The sequence below is a fragment of the Denticeps clupeoides genome, chromosome 15 (genome assembly GCF_900700375.1).
Source record: "Denticeps clupeoides chromosome 15, fDenClu1.1, whole genome shotgun sequence".
NCBI lineage: Eukaryota > Metazoa > Chordata > Actinopteri > Clupeiformes > Denticipitidae > Denticeps > Denticeps clupeoides.
Genome location: NC_041721.1, coordinates 14,162,972 through 14,186,482, shown reverse-complemented (window position 1 = coordinate 14,186,482; position 23,511 = coordinate 14,162,972). Strand labels below are relative to the sequence as shown.

At 41.6% G+C, this 23,511-nt stretch overlaps 1 protein-coding gene across 14 annotated transcripts in view; it reads left to right on the top strand.

The window, feature by feature from the left end:
• Window positions 1-23,511, top strand: part of erc1b (ELKS/RAB6-interacting/CAST family member 1b) — a 175,540-nt gene that overhangs the window by 57,624 nt on the left and 94,405 nt on the right. For 11 of the 14 annotated variants that reach the window (XR_003742533.1, XM_028954403.1, XM_028954411.1 and 8 more), the window contains 3 exons: window positions 1,207-1,400; window positions 7,464-7,475; window positions 16,718-16,853. Coding sequence is in view for 13 of the 14 variants with exons in the window: in XM_028954403.1 (XP_028810236.1) it covers window positions 1,207-1,400; window positions 7,464-7,475; window positions 16,718-16,853 (342 nt within the window). In the remaining variant the exon portion in view is untranslated. The remainder of the gene's footprint in view (window positions 1-1,206; window positions 1,401-7,463; window positions 7,476-16,717; window positions 16,854-23,511) is intronic. The other 3 variants (XM_028954405.1, XM_028954412.1, XM_028954409.1) reach the window with 1 other exon arrangement.

Genomic DNA, 23,511 nt, shown 5'->3' with positions numbered 1-23,511 from the left:
AAACCTGCTCCCATGAGTAGGTCCCATGACTATCTACTTCCATTCACCTCCATCCTTTTCTACACTCCTAATTCCTTTTGTACACATCACAAACATGACCTCAGGGCCATGAATGTTACCAAAGCAAACATGCAGATAGCTTATCAGCACGTTAATATCCCCATTAATGGCATGGTGACATTTGTTCTGGTTTTTCTCTGAACTCCGTTCACACTTCATACACTTTATAGATTTAGGACTCTGGCCCACACTGTGTGTGGTGTGTGTGTGTGTGTGTGTGTGTGTGTGTGTGTGTGTGTGTGTGTGTGTGTGTGTGTGTGTGTGTGCGCGTGCGCGTGTAACCCAGACAATGACTCTGGGTCACAGAAAATGTCAAACCTGTGGTGTTGGAAAAAGGAAAATGAGATTAATTAGATGTCGTTAGATGGAGGTGTTAATGGAGGACCTGGATGCACTTCAGTGGCTCTTAATTTTTCGATGACATTAATAGAACTGTGACTCAACATGAACTTATACACGCACACATTTGACAGAGCCTCTGTAATGGGACAATTTCCTCACTGACACCTCACTCTGCTTTAATGTCACTAGGGTTGGCAGAGGTCTCAATAGCAGGTGTTATTGAGCAGCGCCCTTTCTCTCTCTCACACACACACACATTCTTACACAGAAACTCTTATTTTGGAGTTACAGTGCCCCTGTAAATGAAGATTTATACGTGTTTCACTTAGAAGTTGGCCTGGACGCTGTTTTCTTATGATCTGATTTGAGATGCTAGGATGGAGGAGGGGTGATGGAGTGAGGCGAGGAGCACACGCCCGATTTTAAGTGTGCACCCTCTCAACCCCTCGGGTCGACTATACTCTCGGTCACTCGCCCTTTGCAATGAACACTACTGAGGACTGGTCTGAGAACAGCTGTGCTGGCCAGCAAGAAGCCCAGCAGAGCTCAGCCATAAAGGCTAATGGGCCCCCAGCTCATGTGTGGGTTCATTTAAAATGTATGTGTGACTGTGTCTGCAGCCTTGGCACACTGGATGAATTATTTTTTTTTTATTCTACTCTTTGCACATTAGTCCTGCAAATTTGCGAGGGTGTTTTGAGTTCGCCTTCTTTTTATGTCTGTGTAACTGTATCCCTATGTTTTTTTGCTTGCTTGCATCAGTGACCTTTGACCCCTTGACTCTTCTGTGACCCTGCTGAACAGGCCCAAACAGCAGCGGTGGAGGCACAGGCGAACACAGAGCTGTCAGAACGCATTGCCACACTGGAGCAGGAGGTGATGCGATACAAGGAGGATTCTGCGAAGGCACAGGCAGAGGTGGACCGGCTGCTGGAGATTCTAAGAGAGATGGAGAACGAGAAGAACGACAAGGACAAGAAGATCAGTGAGCTAGAGAGGTAAGAGTGCACACACCTAGGGGGAAAAATTGGGCCATGAACTTTATCCGTTCTTTGACATTTTCCTGCAGCTTATGAGGTTTTCTGGTTTTATTGCTGTAATTTAGAAATGATTGTTACCCACTGACCATTCCAACAACAACATCAGTGCTGAGGTTTGGCCATTGCACTTTTGTTTTTGTGTTTTCTCACCCATTTGCTTCATAAGGTATCAAAGCTGCACAAGATTGATTTGATTAATTTTTGAATCACACCTTCTCGGCATAGAGTTACGATAAAAATTCTCCAGCACACCAGTACAAATTTTGGTTGTAGTACTGCATCCTAATGCTCAGATATATGTGAGACACAAATCAAGATCAAATATTACATTTTCCATTCCTTTGCCCTATATGTAATATTTGAGACAAGCCTTTTTTTCCATGAGTGCCTCTTCATGAAACTGTCAGTTATAGTCTCCACTTAGTTTAATTGAAACATAACATTTGTAGTAATAAAAGTATTTAAAAAGTTGGAGGAAAACCATGCCAAGCAGTGTTAAAAACGTCAGTGCTGTTCACACACACACACACACACACACACACACACACACCCACCCCACACAGCTCTGTGGGGGACGGCTGTTCTGTGGTCATGAGGGGAGCCCACACCGGTGGCTGTTTATCAGGTAACTGAATAGCCTGGGACGACCCATGCTGACTGCACAGATTATGTTATTCAAGGAAAACAGAACCCCAGAGAGTCGGAGAGGGAGATTGTTGAAATCCCTCGGCTTTGATTGACTCAGCGAAAGTCTTGTTAGTGCTGAATCCCCTGCCCTTCCATGCCTTTATTTAGGTGAGTGTGTGTGCATGTGTGTGTGTTTGTGTGCTTTCTGTATACATTACAGTTTAGAGATTAGGGGTGGGAATTGCAGAGAATCCAGCAATATGATAAAAGAAGGATAAAATCACAGTGCTGTTGATTCAGTGATACTCTACACGTTACAGGACAGCTTTGGTGATATCATAATACGATCATGATATGACGAAAGGAAAAATCTAAATATAATTGCAGTATTGATTTTTTTTTCTATCCCAGCTATAATTCATATGTTGCTACACGTAGTCATGTGCGTTCCAACTAACTCTCCAATTTCTCTTTTCCCTCTGTGACTGTGCTTGTATCTCCCATTGGCTTTTGTCTATGTTTGTGTATGTGCAACCCATCGCTGTGTCTGAACCCCATTTCTTGATTTCCTCATGCTCTGGCCATCATGAATGTGAATCTGTTCTTCTGTCTGCTCTGTTATCCCCGGTGTGCGTGTGTTTATTTGTGGTGGCCTTCATGTGCAGGCAGATGTTCCCCTCGCCTCTCTGGCGTTCTCAGCAGCCTCAGTGTCCTGCATCACAGCAAGTGGGGGAGAGGCTGGTGTGAGACTACATGGGAAAGTGATTGATGTATAGCTTGATTTCCGGCACTGGAACCGTGTCACTTTTACTATGTGACGCACTCTTGTTCTGCCCAACAAATAACAATTCCCCTTCCATAAACATAAAAGTTAACTTTGCACTTGTCAGAGTCTTTGATTCAATTCCTGTAATGAGGTTCAATTTGAAATTCTACGTAGTTTGTTTTCAATGATGTAATTTTCTACATTTACTTAAATTAAAGATTATCTTCTCCTGATATCTGAACTGAACAAGGAGGTTCAGATTGCTTTAATTTGTTTGCCCACGCTTTAGTGGTATTAATAAATCCAAGCCTGTATAGCCCATGTGCAAAGCTACCGTTATCACGGCATCTTCAGTGATGCCGGGTAATGAAATCTCACTCTGCTTGTCTCATGAAGGTGACACGTTTGGGTGGAGTAGGCGGCTTATGGAGAAGTGGCATATGCTGCATCCGCAACCCATCAGTCCACCTCACCGTACAATTTTCCATAGCAGCTGAGGAGGGCACTTCACTTTGCATATGGCCTTCAACCTACTCAGCATGGAGAAACGGGCAGGCTGTTCTGAGCCAGTCTGTTGCGAGGCTGTGTTTGCATTTCTTTCGTTTTTTTTGGGGGGTTTTTTTCTGAGCATCTGGCATATGTGCATCTGTTTTTGTCTGGCTGTGTGTATTTATGTCAGAGAGTCTGTGTTTTAGTTTCCCTAATTGGGATAATTAATTTGATACGAAATGCAGAGCCTTATTGCTTCTCAGTGTGCGCAAATAAATAAAAGAGAATGAATAATTGAAAGTGTGCTGAGCCAAAGAACAGTTGAGTTCAACAGGGTGTGAACCGAAGTGTCTGGAATGGCACAGACGTGCCATCATTAATGCAGACACTTTGTACTTCTATTACCAACCCAATCACTCTCAATCAAGACTTTGCTTTCACTGGAAGCAGCTCTTGTGAAGTGCATGCTATTTAAGGAACACTGCAGTACAGATGCAGACTTTTGTGGGGTTATGTCAAGAATAAAATACACTTAAAAAAATGAATGTAAACTTATCATATATATCTATATAAGGCATATGCATTCATTTTCAGTTTACATTCATTTTTTGAGTGCAATGAAATTAATGTTAGCAAAATGGTGACAGCAAAAGTAAAGATGCAATTTTTTGGTGGTCCTGTGCGGCAGGGCTTCCCAGTCCTGTTTCTAAACTTAACGTTCTCATTCCAACCATCTGTAACGTACATATTTAGGTTGCTAATGATTCTAATTAATCGATGGAAAACAATCTGTCAGCAGCGATCCTCCAGGAACAGGTTTAGGAAGTTGTGATGCAAGGAGTAGCTGGGTTAACCAAAGTTAACAAACATTGTATTTGGTACATTTTTAAACTTTTAAAACAAACAACATTTTTTTCAAACAATATAAATTCAATGACTTCAGTTATTTTTTATATTAGTTTTACATAAGCATCCATTACATAAACTTCTTATTCCAACCATCAATTTTTGTGCTTCTACATGACTTTAAAAAAAAAACTTAAATTTCCATTGATTTAATCCACCCATAGACGAAATATCAGCCTTGAAAAGGAGTATAATGGTTATTTTGCTATTTAAAATGCTTTTGATCGTCCGGTCAGGTTTATTAAAATTTGTAATTACATTTTTGTAATGCTAATTTTGATAAGGCAGTTAATTCTCGATTGTCTGTTATTAGGAATAAATTGTTTTAGATGATAACAGCAATGTGTTGCTGAGTGCAACAAATTTCCCATACTGCAACAAAAATCCTTGTGCTTATTATATTCTGATAACTGTACTGTAGAATGATTTGAATCACCACTCAAAGCCCAGGTAAATTACATTCCTTTCTCATAACTGATTTGAAATTGAAAGTGCACAACATCACAGCACCCAGTTCACACAGTGAAATTCAATTAACCCATCACCCTGTGGGAGCAGCGGGCAGCCATGAAAGGTGCCTGGGGAGCAGTGTGTGGGGACGGTGCTTTCCTCAGTGGCACCTTAGTGGTTCGAGATTTGAACCCGCAAACTTCCGATTACGGATCCGCTTCCTTACACGCTATGCCAACCACTGCACCATTGCTGAATGCTGAGGGTAGTATGTAACTGTATTCTGCTTTTAACCAAATGGCGTCTCATCCAGTTCAAATCCCGAGCCGCCACGGTGACACTGAGGTGCCACTGAGCAAATCACCATCCCCACACACTGCTCCACGGGTGCTGTCATGGCTGCCCACTGCTCACTAAGGGTGATTGTTAAATACAGAGGACACATTTCATTGTGTGCACCGTGTGCGGTGCTACAATGACAATCACTTTCATCATTGTGTACAATATGTCTCTGGCCAATTTAAAACTGCAAACTTACATTCCCCCTCTATCTCTCTTTTCCCTGCCACCATCCTAATGTAATACACCTGGTTCTCACTCTTGCATTTACTTCCTCCCGCTCTCTTTCTCTCTCTCTGCCTTCTTCTTTCTTTCTCTCTGTCCATGCTGACAGGCCAAGCCTGCCAGGCAGCAGTCAGTACAGAGAGTCTGTGTGACAGAGACATGCCCACAGGGCCCTAATGATGGAACCCACTGCTTTCCGGGTGGGGTCAGTAAAGTGAAGGAGACCCCCCCCCCTTCCCTCCTCTCCTTTTCTCTCCTATCTCCTGTCTCGATATTGCGACGCCCCACTGTCAGTGGAGTTCAGCTGCCTGCCTGGCCTCAGAAGGCCAGGAGAGTCAGGCATGGAGGCCTAATGGAATGGGAGAGCCACAGGAACAAATATATATATATATATATAGAGAGAGAGGGATTGGGGGGGAGTTAGAAAGAAAACCAGATAAGAAAACACAAGCCAGGAGCTGTGAGAGAGAGAGGGAGAGATAGAGAAAGAAATCACCTCACTAGTGCACAGTGCAAATCCTGACTTGCTTCAGGGCTGTGCAGCTGCAATTACTCTGGAGGAATAACAAAAAAAAAAATGTCTTCAAACGTGAGCTGAATTGGGAAATGAGCCCTGCTTTATCACAGGCGTGATGCCGTTTCAGGGCACCCTGTCACTTCTCTCTTCAACTCGCTCACACTCTCTGCTCCGCTTGACATTGTTTGACGTAAAGTTACAGCGACAGCTCCTCTCTTTCTTTCATCCCCCCCCTCTTTCTTTTCTTCAACCTTGCTTTCAGTAATCTAGAAGTTGCGGTTGGGAACTGTTGCCACTTCACTATGAATTTTTTTCTGTCAGAATTACCCGTCCTCTCTGATGGGGGCGGGGGCTGAAGTAAGACTCCTTTGGACGGAGATCACTAATGCACTGCTGTTATCCCACCCAAACCCCCAAAAATCACTTCAAAGCCCCATGCAAGGAATACACAGGTTGATGCCAACTTGTTGGCATATCGGCCTCAATTTCTATTCCTAACAATAATTATGGAAGATGGGTCTTCTTTCCGTGTTGAGTGGAACTCAAAGCTGAGGATTCGGCTCAGAGACAGACAGGCAAAAAGAAATGGAAATAGTTGGAGAGAAAGAGAGAGAGACTAGGGTAAAATAATAACTCTTCAGCATTAATAAAAGAACACTCTTTCTTTCTGATTTGGCTCAGGATGAGTAAGTGCCCCGAAAACCCTTCCATTTGGGAGGCAGATTTCAGCCTAGTTACTGTGTCTGCCTATTATTTGTGTCTAGGTTTGCGTAACCATGTTGATGTCTGGTTTTGCTGTCTTGTGTCGGCATTTGAGCTGGTTTTCGCCTTACATCCAAGCATCAGGAAGTGAGGCCATTGCACTTCAGGTTTTCCCCCAACCCATGTTTTATGACAAACCGTGACAACCTGTGTAAAATGTATACGTATAAGTGTCTTGCTCAGGGACACAATGGTAGCAAGGGGGATTTGAACCTGGGTCCTTTTGTTCATAGGCGAGTGTGTTAGCCACTAGGCCACTACCACCCAGTTCATATTGGATCTTGTCCTCTGTTCAGATGATGGTGATTAAGAATTTGTTTGCTTGGGATTTGTGCATTGTGCGCTGAATAGGTTCAAACAGGACAGAAGGTGCTTTCTTTTTTTTTAAAGCATGATTTGAGTCTATATTTCAGTAAATAGGGTTGGTCAGATAATAGGGGTATAATAATATATTATTAGTTCTCAAATCCTTTCCATTTCATTGCAGTCCCAATTTTAATTAGGCAGTGTGTGGGTTGGGTTGAACATGTTCATCCTGGGGCAGAATTGAGAACCACTGCAATATATCAAAATGGAAAGTGATTAGGAGTATTCTCTGTCATATCCAGGTTACACAGTAGCTTTGACTTTCTAATGACTAACAGATATTATTTTTTTCTAATTTAATAAGTTAAACTGTCCTTATATCCAAACCTGTATGCATGAAATCAGAGCCTGCTGGCCAGTCTTTGTGGTTTTGTGGGAACTTTATGTACTTTATGTATACTTTATGTACTTTATGTTCTTCACATAACCTTTTAGATGCACTTCAGTTCCCACTCTATGTTGTTTTTACTAACCTTGCTCTCTCTTATGTGTGTGTCCTTTCTTTCTCTATCTTCTTCTCTGCTTTGGCCGTCATTTTATCTTTTATGCTGGAAATGATGTGTCCTCTCTCCAGTCTGGCTTCAAGGTTAGTAGAAAGCTTTTCTGCCTTCTATACTCTGCCCTGATTTGTTGTCTCTCTATCTGCCTTTTCTCTTCCTTGCTCTCCTTCTCCTCCTCTTTCTCTACTGTCTTTCCACCATATCTTTTCTCCTGCCTTCATCGCTTTTGTTCTGTCCATCACGTGACCATGTTTCTCTCCTGAAGGGTCTTATAAACCTCATTAGCTCTCTAGTCCCTCTGCTGCTCAGCAGTATAGAACAATAGCAGCATGCCGAGGCTTCTCATCAAAGCCCAGAGCAACACATAAGAGGAGTTTTCCTGGGTGCTGTTGATGCTCACAAAGCCCTATAATTGGAGGATGAATAATGCTAATCAGTAATCACTCTGTCCACATTGGCTTTCCCTGCAACTCGGACCAGTAGAGATCCCATCTTTCTTTTGTTTATTTTTATTTTATTTCCTTTTTTATAGTTTCTTTTCATGGGGAATTGTCGACTTTTTTCCTTTTTTTTTTTTTGCTCTCTAAGAAAACAAACGCAGTGTAGAAGGGATTTGTCTTGACAGTACCATGTTTCTTCCTGTGTTTCTTCTTTTTCTTTATTTGTCATTTATTTATTTATTTCTTGATCTCTGCAAGGAACAGAGCAAACAGGCCGATTTTGATAGCTCCTCCACATCCACATTAAAGAGAAAGCATGTCACTCCCAAATTAATTTCTCCCAGACGCTCACCATCTCTTTGAACATGAGTGCATCTGGAATTTGTCAACAAATGGTTGACAGCCAACCTGACGTTTATGACAGCCGCAGTGTCTTTGTTTGCACAGAACCTGTGTAGTCCCACACTCCTTCTCCACTGCTCTACAAAATTACTTTCTGCCTGAAGTAGTACGTCTCCAACCTTAGACTCCTGCTAAGATCCCCCATATTACACCACAGTTCCAACCCTATAAGCACTCTTTGAATACATTATCCTGCTAAAAAGGTGCCTTTGATTGGTTAACGACTGAAGTGGTGATCATTTGTTAGTGTCGGTAATCATAAAAAGGCTTTGCTTTGAACAAGGAGCAATGGAAAAAGGTAAGACAGTCTTCCAGAATGATGGCCAAATAAGGGTAAAAAGGAAGGGCATTTAGCTCTAATTGTAAAAGAATGGTTTAGGGAGCAGGAGAAATCATAGAGGTGCTAAAGAAAACGTTTAAACAGTGTTTCGGCTGTCCCATCTCAACACAATCTGGGTAAAATAAAAATCAATGTATCTATTGGCTGAAATAAACATTATAACATATAATTCCTTCCATAATCAAAGATTAAACCGTTAAAAGCAAACATTATAGTTTTCAGGTCAGTGTATCACAAGTTTCTCATTACTACTAGCTGAGCTTTTTGTATAGCGTCAGCACTCCATACCAATGCATACCAATGCTATTTTTCATACTACAGAGGGACAAAAACAAACACAGGAACTTTTGAATAATTTTTTAAATAAAGAATATTTTTAAAAAATTCAGAACACCATACTCACACACACACACACCCGACTGGAAAATTAAATCCAGCACAAGCCGACCCGCTTTTTACACACTATTCACGGTTCAATTTTTCACTGAAACTAATATTGAATACTGAACAGCACTAATATTGTGATATTGTGTGTACTTGTGTGTTTTAGCATACTAGAAAAAGGCCAAAGATTTGCTTTTAGCATATACACAGTCCCCTTTTGAAATGGAAAGGAAAGAGAGCACGAAAGACAGAGAGACAGTGTGTGTGTTCCTATATGAAGCCAAGGTCACCAATTAGCTCAAAGGAGACAGTAAATTGTGTTTGTCTTTCCAGCTATGGTTGGAAAGATCTACGCCTCTATATGTGCATAAGTATGTGTGTGTGTCACAAATACACCTGGGTCTGCAGACTAATAGTCGTCTCTGTTTGTTCTGTGTGCCAGAGCTATTTTTTCGTGTTAACATAGGCCATACCTCAGCCATTTTAAAATTTGTTGTACTTTAGCTCTGTACATGTTTGGCATTTAGTCGTTTTTCTTACACCCATGTAGATACATTTTTGTTTGTTATTTATATTTTAGTAACCTTAGTCAGTTATCTATAGCTTCAGCAGTCCAACTCATTTGAAATGAATTAATAATTTTTTCACATGCTTTGGGATTTTTTCACAATATTCAGTTTTTACAATTAAAAGCAATAGTTACATCAGAAAATTAATCAAATTGAGCACATTTTCATGGAAAAACATACCTCTGTTGTAACAGTATGTATCTGTGAGCTATTAAATAGGCAGAATATCCAGTTCTCTAGCATACAAAGATGAGTAATTTATTGAAATGCCAAAAAACATTGACTAATGGTTTCTCAAGGGCTTTAGAAAAAGTGTCATAAACAGAGCACCAAAAAGAGCTCAATTTTGGGCAAGAAAAAAACATATGTTGTTGGCAGATGATAAGTAACATCTTTTACACATCTCATTCGCCTTGAAGATTTTGCTAAGCTTAATTTTTGTCATGTGTCCTGTGTAGAACCTTAAATTGAATCAGTGTCAAATTTGAACACGAAAGGATGGGTTGAGTAAGTCCATTATGTTAGAAATAGTTATCAATTGCAGGGATTGTGTGGAAAATCTGTAAACTTCTATTATACAAAGTATATAAATAGCATTTAAAGGGAAAATCTTATTTGACCTTAAGAAACAAAGACTTTGTCAATGTACAACTGAGCAATATTGACCAGGTCTTTATGTTTCCAAAAAGAATAAGCAGAATCAAATGAAGAAGGCCAAACATAAGTGATTATTGCAGATGGGAATCGGTGACAATGGACAATCAGTATTATTCCAGAGGACTAGAGCATTTGAGGTGTATTGAGAAGGATAAGTTGCCTACTTGCAGCTTTGGAAAATGACTGAGAACATTTACAGGGCAGGGTTTCTGTGCATTATTAAGACAAATTCAACCAAAATTAATGCCTTAAATATCATGACTAAATGACTAGTATTCCTTGAATCCAGAGTTTAAAATACTGCAAATCTAATTATTCAAATGAAACAAGCTTCTAATCTGTCACTTCCACAGTTACTAAGTGCAACACACGCATGGAAATGGCCAGGGGCGACCCTAGCCTGTTTGGTGCCCTGTGAAAGGCCCCCAAAAAAAATAAAAGTCCACTGCAAAAAAGAGCTATTGTGATTTAAAAAAATCACAAAGTAAAATCTTCAAATCTTGTACGTACTGCATGATAAAATATGAACAAGCATAGTGTTATTTACAATATGACAATATTTTTTTATGTAAACTCTACAACTGAATACAGAAAATCCTAAAATTGTAAATAATCACTTGTATCAAAAACTTAAAATATACTTCTGAAATTATGTACCACAATATTTACTGTCTTTAGTCTCTGGTTCAATTTATGAATTTTATACTATATCGCACAGCCCAAGCTGATAGAGAGGAGGAATCTGTACTTTATTTTTATTCATTTATTGTATTAATGTTCTGTGTGGGCATGTATGTAAGTGTGTGTGTGAGATTTCTTTTTTTTTTTTTTTTTTTTACGTGTCTCGGAGACAGGGATCATTTTTATTATCACACTTGCCCACACACACACACACAATTGAATACAGTCAGGAACAATTTACTTCAGCTGCTGTTGAAAACTGTATTGCCATTGCTGTTTGTCAGATGGCAGTACTGCCACAATTCAGGAACGGCAGCATTGTGGGTTGGCGCAGTGACAGTGTCCCAGCTTGCACCTGGCTTCAGCTTCGACTCAAGCTGAGCGTTGGCCTGGCTACACTGCCTCCACATCTCTCTGATGTTTTCCTGGGAAAAGATGTGGGCTGATGGAACATCTGGGTGAACCATTGCGCTTTCCCTCAGTCTGAGCCACGTTGTACCACATCTACCATAGCATGGCCAACAATCGACTTGGGTTAGTGGAGGGCATAACATAAAAAATCTAATTCACTATGCTAATGCTCATATCTGGGAAAAGGCAAGAGAAAGCTAGAATCCAATGAATGAAATGTTTGTGTCTATTGAGGAGGCTGTTCACTGTTTCATTTTTGATGGTGCCAGTCAGGATTTGAGAGGTTGGAACTGCATTTCTGTCCTGAGCTGACTCGATGCTGTTTATCCTATTTTGGTTGAGCGCGCAGACATTTTCACATTTGAGGCTGTCAGCGCATTAGTTCTGGGGAGGAGGAGATACTTTTAAGAGGCTCAGAAGAGTCCGGATGAAAGGGCTCTGAGCTGTGGACTCCATAGGGTACTAATAAAAACACACACTTGCACACATTTACAGGCCCAAGCTGGAAAATACCAGTCCAATCTCAGCTTGTTTACTTTGTATTCAGCATTTAGTTGAAAACCAAGGCTCTGTCCCATCTTAAACTGCTCTGCACAGGTGTGTAACAAGTAGGTCAAATTTAAAAATCCTCTTTGGGTCCCATACGGTTTATGAATGAATTACAGAAGCACTTAAAGTAATTTATAGCCTGTTTTAAATGCAATCAATTCCATTGTAATGAAACATTGCATTTCTGCTTTATTACTGTTTATTAAACCTTTTATTACTGGTTAGTTTAGTATGGTAACCCTTGTGGAACTACAGGCCAGCTGTTATCTGCATGTCAGAATGCTGCAGACCACTGAATGGGCTGTATGCTCTGGTAACTTTTATATCTCTGAAATGTCTGATTAAATGTGAAATAAGTTGAATTAGTCAGTGTAAATTTTCTGATGTTCACCCAGATGTTGATGGCCATTAATCGATAATTTTGAGCTTTTTATGAGCCTCCGCAAACATAGCCCAGAGCGCTGTTCATGAAATATTCATATTGTCTATATATTTAAGGCCTAAACAAATTCAAAACAGATTTCTGTAAAATAAACATGTAAATAATTTTAATTGATCTGATTCTGTCCAGTTTAATTATAACCAAGGGAAAGGAATTTCTTCTTAACTTTCTTAATTAGGTGAAAATTAAAACAGAATGAATTTCGCAACATTCTTCCTATGACTAGGAGATGTCAAATTTGATATCCCTTTAATTCTTGTGAACATTTCCTAACTCCTTGTGAACCCCAAATGAGCCAGTGCTCAGTTTTTTGTTGCTGTTCTGGGCCAAGCAGATGAGAATGACTGAATATGGCTGGGTGTGGCTGTGTTCTGAACTATGGAGAGGAAAGAAGAAGAAAAAAACACACACATACACAGTAAGGCACATCGTACATCAACACAGTCATACAAATACACAATGTGTTGTATAGAGGACTATACTCGATATTACTTAAATACAATCGACAATACAACAGGTAAGTGCAGACAATGGCTTCATGGATTCATGGCTATCAATGCTGATCTTTCCACAGGAAACTTTTCTGTGTTTTGTGCACTGCTACTACTTACATGTACATTTACAGCATTTATCAGACGCCCTTATCCAGAACGACTTACAATCAGTAGTTACAGGGACAGTCTCCCTGGAGCAATTTAGGGTTAAGTGTCTTGCTCAGGGACACAATGGTATTCGAGCCCGGACACAGTGGGATTCGAACACGGGTCTTCTGTTTCATAGGCGAGTGTGTTACCCACTAGGCTAGACTACCACCCTGTGGGACAGGCCCTAGACTACCACTACTTGTGGGACAGGCAAAACATTTCATGAAGTGACAGGGCAACCATCAGTGTTTACTGCGTTATTTCATTTCTTCCCTCATTTCTAAATGTGTGTGTGTGTGTGTGTGTGTGTGTGTGTGTGTGTGTGTGAGAATGTGAGCAAATTGCTGCATCTGTAATTTGCATGTACATGAGTATAACTGTGGACTGGGTGGGTTGACCCCCAGTCTCTGGTATGGCAAATAGAGGGTGCTGAGTGTGATGTGAGTGGATGGGCTAGATTATCTCCCCTATCACCAGAGCTTACTTCCAAAGAGAGGCCATTGAGAAGGGGGACTAAAGGGCTTCTGGGTATTATAATGAGGGGAAGAGTCCTTTTTTTTACAATTTTATTTAAAACATAAAGCTGAATAATGGAAGCAGAAATGTCCTGTTCTTGAGCCAGTTGAGCCTGGCTGTTCCTTTTCCTGCTGAACTCCTTAGGAAGGTTCACCCATCTCCTCATATCACGTCTCCGGCAGAATGTATGAATGCGTAATAGAAAACATGAATAAGAGGCCGAAATATAAAGAAGTCAGCTGCTTGATGGGAGCAGGGCAGAGCCAAGGCAGATGGTGGAGCCTTTTTGGAAAATGCCAAATAGGAACATTCCTCTGTATTTATGACCTGTTACAGAGACACACACCCCAAAAACATGTATGTGAATAGACGTTCAGTGTGTGCGAATGTGCATGTGTTTGTAAGATGTTTCTGGTGTTTCCATGGGGTGTGTGCTTTTTGGGGAAACTTCAGGTGCACTGAAGCCGTATGATGGAAAACAGGTCTCTGATAACAATCTGTAGTAGAGGATGCCAGAGGACACACTTCTGCTGGCTGTGTGTGTGTGTGTGTGTGTGTGTGTGTGTGTGTGTGTGTGTGTGTGTGTGTGAATGAAGTCTAGTGTGTGTCCTGTATGCCAGTATGTTGGAGAGCACCTCATCGTTTTTGACAGCGTGTCAGAGAAATCAGTGCACCGCTTTTGGCACTGCAGTGGTTGATTAGATCAGTGGTTGTAGAAACTCATTTCCGTAAATCCTGCAGCCCTGTCCAAAAGTACTGAAGCATTTGATGTGACACCTTTTTTATGTCCAAAGCAAATGGAAACTTCTTGCATTTGTATTTATTTTTTTATTTCCCATTTAATGTTTCTCATTTTTATACATTAAACATAGCTTGGATTGCACACTATGGGGGGAAAAAGCATAATCAGTATCAATATCAGTAGAGTTGCTCTGTAAAAATTAATAAAAGAGCTCTTATTGTGTTTGAAAACATCACAGCCGTCACATTCTATTGCTTGTACAAATTCATTTCAGCATGTACGCCGTTGTTAAAATATAAAGAAATTTTACTGATAACATGTTTTAATTTAAACTGTCTGTCAGTAAGAATTAAACCTTGATCTTGGCATTGGTAGTGTAACCAGTAGCGTGCATAGCATCGAGAACACAGACAACGGTGCAAGTGTTTGACGTTTCCTCGCGCTTCTCACTTCCTCCCTCGCCTCCCACGCTGTATCAACACTCCACAGACAGGAGTGCAGCGCTCCAAACATCGTCTGCCCCCATAACCCCACGCTCTCTCCCTTTCCCTGTCTCGCTCAATTATCCCTTTGTTTTGTTTGCTTACTTTTGCCGTCCTATTTCCTGTCCGTCTCTGTACCAGTACGTCCCTGCTGTGTTTAACCAATGCACATTGCGTACCGATGACCAGCTTCAAAACGCTCTGGGGAGGTTATATTTCTAATAGGACCTTTGATGTGTCCATTGTTTCTGCTAAACATGATTTTGAGGCCTTTTTTTTTTTTTTTATAACATCAAACTGAGAATACATATTTTATGAAATGTGTAGTATTATAATATGTATAGTATACATTGTAACATAAATAGAACTTTTATAGAAAGAGTTAAAATAAATATGTTGTATGAATACAGTCTGATTGGTGACAAGAGTTTCGGAATGCTTTAAAATATGAGATGATGTCTTCTTTTAGGTAAAAATATAGTTGAAATGACAACATATGGCACTATTTTCAAACTGAGTGTAGCAAAGGGGTTGTTTGCAAATTGGTAAGGTTAGGCAGCCAGAGAAATCAAGAATCTGTGTCTTGAATAAGAGGAAAAAATAACTAAATGTCAATATTTCTGTCACCCTGAACAGGATTCTGATGATTAACTGCTCTCATGTGCAGACATCATTAAAGATCTTTCTTTCTTTCTTTCTTTCTTTCTTTCTTTCTTTCTTTCTTTCTTTCTTTCTTTCTTCACCTTAACACCTGAGCACGTTCTTGACCTTGCTCTAACAAACAAGCCCATAGAGTGCCCATAGTAACAATTACGCATTGAGCACCACAGTCAGCATATTGATACACAAGCTCCACTGTTCCTTTCTGGTTAACCCCGTAAACTGATAACGTGTCTGATGTGCGGTGGTTTGGCCCGCGCAACTGGCGCCTTTTTCGCTGTCACCTTGTTTCTCCATTAACCTCTGTCTGGAGACATTTGCAACACACCATATGTGATTTTTGACTTATCCTGACGTCTAGAGACACCCAATTTTGTTCGCCTGGTTGCGGCTTCAGAAACAAGCAGCCTACCACGTTGGAAGTTGAGCTGGAATACCTTTTTTTTTCTGTCCCCCAGAGCTTCTCTTTTACAATTTCCTAATTATGCAGACCTTGGACCCAGACCTGGTCTGTGTCTTATTTTTGTGGCTGTGGTGTGTGAATGGAGGGAGGAGAGTGATTTTCTCATCCATTTAATCCCATGAAGAGTCTTGCTGGCCTCTTCTATTGGTTGAACATTGCGTTTTTTTCTTTAGGGTTCAAGAGCGTGTCCAAGTTTTGTGTGAATTTGTGTAAAGTGTGTGGCTATGGAACGTGCCAGTACAGAACGCAGATGTTGCCGGGAACTTGTAAACAGGAACAAACTCTACAAAGTGCTTCCCCTTGGAGCGGAACGGTTAATCGGCGCATTTGGCCAATCTGCTCCTCATTTGATTACATCACCTAGCCCTTAACCCTTTCATCTGCTCCCTCTCATCAGCTTCCTCTCATATGTAAGTGTGCTTTCTGTGTTGTCCTTGACTCCGTTTCTTCGCACACCAGACAAAAAGGATTGTGTGGGTATGTTTATAGGAGTGTATCCGTGGGGGATACAGACTTTTTGCATTTAGGCAAGGAACAACAGCAGGAACGAATTCAACATCTCAAACGAACCCTCCCCACACCCTCATTTCTGACAATTGGTCAGTGGTGGCCTTGTGGGTAAGGAAGTGCACCCATAATCTGAAGGCTGTGGGTTCGAAACCTGAAGCACCATGGTGCCACTGAGGTGCCACTGAGCAAAGCACGATCTCCACAAACTGCTCTCCGGGTGCCTGTCATGGCTGCCCACTACTCACCAAGGGTGATGGTTAAAAGCAGAGGACACGTTTCGTTGTGTCACTGTGTGATCTCTTGCAGTGTTTCACTTCACTTTCTCTTTTCCAGCTCCACCTTCACCATTTAACCCCTCCACGTCACCTTAGGTTTAACCTCGTCTTTTCAGTAAAAAAAAAAAAATTCTCCCTTTGTCCCCTGTGCCCTTTTACAGGCAGACGAAGGACCAGAGCAAGAAGGTGGCCAACCTCAAGCATAAGGAGCAGGTAGAGAAGAGCAAGAACGCCCAGCTGATGGAAGAGGCCCGCAAGCGGGAAGACAACATCAATGAGAGCTCCCAGCAAGTTAAAGTGAGTAAACTAATGCTTAACAAAACCAAAAAAAATTAATTTCATTTTTACTGGGCTGTCCAGTTCCCCAAATGACCATTCCTGCTTTGTTTTTTTCCTCTTGTCCCCTGTTTGCCCCCTCTCTTCCTCCTTTGGCTTGTTTTGATGTGCTTTTTTTGGTTGGCGATTGACTAAAATTCCTCTCAGGTGAAGTGGGAACTTGGGTTGAGTCTAGTCCAAAATGCTTTCACACCTCCCCTGACCTCGCATTGTCTCGCATGGTCTTCGCTAAGGAGCGGGCACTGGAGTAACAGCAAAGGGGCTGGAAAATAGCCAGATGCAGCTCTGCCACATTTGAGTCCAACTTGAGTTGCGCTTGCTTTTAAAGCAAAAGCTGCAAACACATTCACACAGATCTTTGGTCATCCAACAACAGGGTCAGCCCCACAGATAATGTCCCTGTGGCCTGTGGTCAGCTGCAGAGACCCTTTTTTCCTCTTTCCCCAGACCTCTGGACAACAGTACCTTCCCAGTATGCATCTGCCTTGTTGTGGTTTCTGTATATTTCTTCTGGCCCTTGTCTCTCTTTTCTCCCAGTTCCTTTCTCCAGGTTTCATCTGTTCTTTGTTTTCGTTTGAGTTCATAATCGAGGGCTTTTTCTGCTTTTGACTTGAAGTGAACTGGGCTTCTGACCTGCAGACCTCAGGCTCTGACTGTGTGAGTGTGTGTCAGTGTGCAAATGAACTCACACACCAGTTTAAGCCCCAGGTTCCTCCGTGGAGTCACATTGTTGCTCGGCCACACTGCGGCTTTCTCTCCCAGAACTATAGCTGTCCAATCCAGAAGCCCTGCAGTTCATGTAGTCTGGGTCTTCCAGCCAAGGACAGCCACCAGGCCCCCTTAATTATCCCCTTCAGTACACTGTGTCCTCATCCCATCATTGTAACCCAAGATTTTGGTGCATAGTTACCTAATGGACTTAACCGTGTAAGTGTATGAATATGGTCCTGTATGCTGGACGTTAGGTAGACTTTTAGATAGGTCTGGCCTGAAGGTGAGCTCAAACCCAGAAATGATGATTACCAGAAACATTGTAACCCCCTCCTGCACAGAAGCCAGCATTATACTCAGCCCAACAAAGAAGGTTCTTCTCACATTTCAGCTAATTGGAGGTTTCCGGGTGAGAACCGTGGTGCAAGGCAAGCAAGTCCCCACCACCACTCTAGACTGTAAAATGCCGCTCATATCCACGGCCTTTGCTGTTGACTTTGGAGGAGGAGAGGTGACCGTGAGGTCCGCCTGTCTCCGGTACAGTCTCTTCTCGCCCGTCCTGGCTTCGGCCTTGGCCCCGAGTGGGTCTGTGGGTCCGAGGGGTGGCGCCAGGACTGAGATTCCACATGGCCCTTTAGATCATCGGGCGAACAAATATAGTAATTACATCTGAGCCTGAGCTTCCAGCTACTGCCGGTAAGCCTTGAGATCTGCAGAACAGAGAGTGAAATGGAGCTGGTTATAGATTTTGGGGGGATTTTTGTCTGAATCTGAGTGTTTCTTGAGGGAGCTCTTATTGACCCGGTCATTTTTTTCTCTTTTCATTCATTCCCAAGTGTTTATTCCAGCCAAACCTCAGCCTTTTGTTCCCTCAAGACAGTAGGTACATCCTCAAGCTGGCTTCACAACCAGTCACCTCTTAAGGAGATGAAATATTGAAGACAGTAGAGCCTCACGTCATAAAAAAGCAAATTTTATATGAAAAGATGTAATAATTTTTCTTTCTTAAACTGTTCTGGCATCTTGGTTTTATCATTGGACAAAACCTTGGCCAGTCATCCTGGCATGCTCAGTTGTTAGAGTCCCCGTGGTGCAGGGGTGACCTCAGCCTCTCCAACACTCATCAGCCTGACCACAGAGGCCTATTTCCGGCTGCTCATTTGCAGCCGGGAGCACAGCCATGTTTCTGACCAGTATGGCCGAATGGGGTTTGACCCTATGACTTAATGGGTCAACTGGTTGATAGAATTTTTTTTACCTAATAAGCTAATACCATCCCTGAGAGTATGACGCATGCCGATGTGAGTGCATGTCAGGGCACCTTGGAGCACCTGCCTATTGGAAAATTGGCATTACTATTTATCAGGCAATACATGTGGGTCCCATTTTACAAGACCATGAAACTTCATAAGTTTTTGGTGTCTTTTCAAACAATGAGTGACAACCCTTTAGCACAGCATAAAAACTAAAGAAGAACAGATTGTTCCCCTTGCTTGCTTGGACGTATAAATTGGAACAAAATTCTGAAACAAACAAAAGACATGCATTTGGAGCACTGACGAACAGAACCCATCAAAGGACTTTTTGGCAGAGTGTCTCTTCTGTCAGAGAAATGAAGCAGAAGTAGGTCCTGAATAAGTGCAGGCCCGCTGACCACTGGCTCTCAATGCAAACACGCAGAGGAAACTTGGCTGCCAAGAGAGGAATTTATATTTGGGGGTGTTGGATTGGGTTGAGTTGTGCTTCGCTTTTCTACGTGTGACAAATACCAAACCACCTGATATAAAGCATTTGTATCTGTGTATGTTCAAAGCTAATCTAAAATGTTCCACCTCTAAACAAATCAGTATACTTTAAAAAAAAAAAAATACAATGTGAGTTCACACGTACACAGACAATCATTTACGTGTTAAATACCCAGCAAATGTTCTACATGCACACGGACTCACAAGCAGGAGCCAGGTGATGGCAGCACTGTGGAGTTAATGAGGCCAGAGCATGACATTGAGCTTGAGCGAGCGGAAAGCTTTTTAGAGTCATCTTTTAGGGGCTCCGATATAAAAGAGTCAAACGGGAGCCTTTTATGACTCTCAGGGTGGCTGCCGCCTCTTTCATGTGCCAGACGTTGCCTTAGTGCGTCGATCCCCCTGGGGAAGACCCTTTTCATCCGGAATGTCATTTTGTGTACCTGCCACCAGAGCACTGGCGCTGGAAACTACGTCTGCCGTCCATTAGCGGGCTATAGATAGCTCAGGGGACAATTACTGCAAAAGGGGAGGTTTTGTTGGTGCTTTGAAAGGGCTGTTAGAATGGGCTGTGCACAGCCAAAGTGAGACATTGTGCTGGCATAAGGATGGGACTAGGGAGCAAATAGCATTTTTTTAGTCATGTGCAAATACCTGTGTGTGTTGCAGGTCTTGCATCTGGAGGGAAATGTATGAGAGTTTTTACAGCAGGTCATCTTTAACATCTTCAAAATGCTCTTGATTCTCTGACCATGTTGCCAGATCAGTTTGTTATGGTGATTATAGTTTTTTCCTGAACTTTTTTTATTGCTGGACATGTGAAAAGGGTGTTTTTAAAAAGTCTGTTCATTTCAATTTCCAAAATGGCCAGTAGACTGGACTTATTAGCTAAAAAGTTTCTCGTTTTCTCCTGGAATTTGTAGGAATAGCTTTTTTTCTGTTTTACAAAAACTGGACTTCTTTTGCATTTTGAGAAATGCCAGTTACGTTTTTTGAATGTGGTACACATTTTGAAAAGTTATTTTAAAATGACACTTTGTGGCACCATTTTGGTTGGAAAAACATTATGTACAAAAAATGTTTAGCAATATGTTGAAAACTCTTAAGATAAAGGGTCTGGTTTTCATACCACTGTAATAGATGTGTATAAATTGCTACATAAAATTAGCTTTTTGTATGTTGGAGCAGTGAAGCTAACCCTAACTTTCACACACCCAACTTCAGAATTTTAGATTATTTATCCCCCTCCTGTCAATAAGCCACATGCAGTGTTCTACAGTGTCTTCTCTCCTCCCTTTGTCTCTATTTTTTATTCATAATAAATAAGTATTATGATATATTAAATAATATATTACCAGAATCAAATCAAATATCTTTTATGTGCTTGCACATACTTGGCCAATAAACAAGATTCTTATTCTGATTACAAATTATTTGAATCCAATGCTTTAATTCAAGATTTCTTTTTGCTAACTAGCAAATGTACCATTAGTTAACACTCACAATAAACTGTATTCGCAAAAAATACCCCCATAATGAAGGTAGCATAACAAACTTGAGCAGTGTAAACCATGTTTAATAACTCTCAGCTAGTCTTGTACACTTTGTCAACACCTTGTTGAGAATAGTTAGGAGACTGGTTTATGACTGTCCATAAGAGAGGTTATTGGGTGTTCACAGGTTCAGTGTAAACCATTGTTTTTTTTTTTGTTTTTTTTTTAGAGATAGGTTTTATGCAGATGAACAGTACCTGGAAAGCTTGGCATAATGAATAATATCTAAATTCTTGGTTGGCTGCCCTGATTATATTTCTGACTGTTCCCAGCGCACCCACGTCCTTTTTTTAAAAAGATATGTGTATATGTGTCGTTCCCAGGCAGTGCCAGTGCTAATATGTATGACCCCAAAAAGACTGTGGACAAAGTCATTGTGGTTAACATGGTTGAGGAGAAGTGCTCTCAGCTCAGAAATATACATGTATGAGAAAAGTAAAGCAAAAATCAAGTTCTTTAAACACTTCTCTCTCATCACCCCACATGCGAGAACCGTAGCAGCCGGTGAGGTGACTGACACAGCGGCGCGATGCCAGACGAGGAGCTTAGCTGCCAGGGTGGAAAATGTGGCCTCAGAGAAGCACCAGGTCCCACAGGCCCACAGGCCTGGTCTGCTGCAGACTAATGTCAGTCGACCTGCAGGGAGACGTGCTCTGGGTGTGCACACATGTATTTTGGAGACCGAACGAATGGATGAATCGTCCGTAATCTGCTGAAGACAATTAAAATCCCCACCACACCCACAGCCTTTCTTTGCAAGCACAGTTATCTATTTGATTCACACCTTTTGATTTGTGGAGATCTTCAATGATGGATAATGGATAATCAGTGGTAAATTTGTAGCATTACCCATAATATGTTCACTCTATTTTGATTTCTTAATTGCCATTGATGGCCTATTGGGTACAAAATGAACCTTGTGATTGTGAAGTCACATGTTCTACCCACTAATAATCCTACAATTTACAGATGGTCCAGAATGTGGCAGTCCTTCTGGCTATCCATTACAATCCACTTCAAGTAACTGATGCTCTCCTACAAGACTGAATAGGTGTAGGTGTGTTCCCACCTACATGACCTCAAATATAAAGGTGTATATTTTATCCAGACCACTGTGTTGGCATAATGGAACAGCTCCATCACTCTCCTGAAGACTTGAGATGAGCACATCCTTTCCTAAAATCTGGGTTTCGATGCACTTTGCCTGAATTTCTCTTATATGAAACACTTAGAATTCAGCAGCTTTTTTATGGCTTCCATTGTTATTCACCTATAAACCGAAAGGGTGAAAGTGTCATCTTCTTGAACATAATCTTATTAGTTTTGTCTGTAAGAATTTGTTTGAATCTGTGGTATCATTTCTCGCTGCATGCTCTGTCCTGCAGAAAGGACATGTTGAGTTGGACACTACAGCTGGTCTCACGGAACACTGTTATATGTAGCTGAAATAGGGTTTGCTTTGCGACCGCACATCAGTAGGAGGCTGTGTAACTTATGTCGTTGCAGAAACAAAAAAAGATGATGAACATGTCATTGGTTTTGTGCTGATGAGCCTTTTTTTTTTTTTTTGCTCTATGTTCTGTGTTTCGAATGCTAACAAACAGACTGTAGGTAATCTTGCCTGGGGGACTCCGATACAGGATCTGATAGAGAAAGAGATGAAGGTATATATAGAGGGTGAGAAACTTTAGATGTAGATCGCGACATCTGAAGAGGATGGAGCGCATAGTAATGTAAACAGTGTTGCTAGCGCTCTGATTTGAGGTAACCACAAGCCCCGAGGCCTGATACCCAACTCTCATGAGAGCTTTTGAATGTCTGACAGACCTTTCTTTCTTCCTTTCTTCTTTCCTTCTTTCTTTCTTTCTTTCTTTCTTTCTTTCTTTCTTTCGACCAAGCCCTTCCCACAGCTTGGTTTTATTGATAGCAGTCAGTGCTGTCTCAGATGTGGCCATCCGTGGCCTTTTATCCTTATGATTTTTCTTCATCGTTGGAAATAATCAGTCTATCCTCCGTATCCCCTGAGCCCCTCCCACTGACTGAGCTCTTTGAAGACAATTAGAACTTATTGATTTGTTTTCCCCCATCATACCCGTCTTTCGTCTTTTTTTTTTGTGTGCGTGCGCATGTAGTGAAACCGTAGCCAGTCAGCATTTGTCGGCTTGGCTTTCTGGAAGAGATGAAGGGGACGCTGCTGGAACTCAAACCAGACTGCAGCTCCCCGGTGCTGGAGCGAAGAGGCAATCACATCCGCGTGTGCTCCCCTTGCGACGCCGCTGTCTCTAATAGACTTCCAGGGGCTTTTATTAGGGCCTGTTTGTGTGCTTGTTGTGTTTGATGTTCCTGTGTTTCTGGCCACGACCACTCTTTTCCCAGCCAGGAGCTCCCACTGCACACTTCCCCTTTCCTGCGTAAATATTTTGAAGTTGAATCACTTGCTCTTGCCCTCTTGGTATCTCCCTCCCTCACACGGTCTGGCTTTTTCATGATTACTCTTATTCCCTTTCCTCTGGGGCTCCATCCTTCACTTTTTCTCTGTCGTTCTTGCTCTCCCCACTTCCTTTAATTTCTTCTTCATTCTCCGTAGTACTGCTGGGCCTTTTTTCTTCC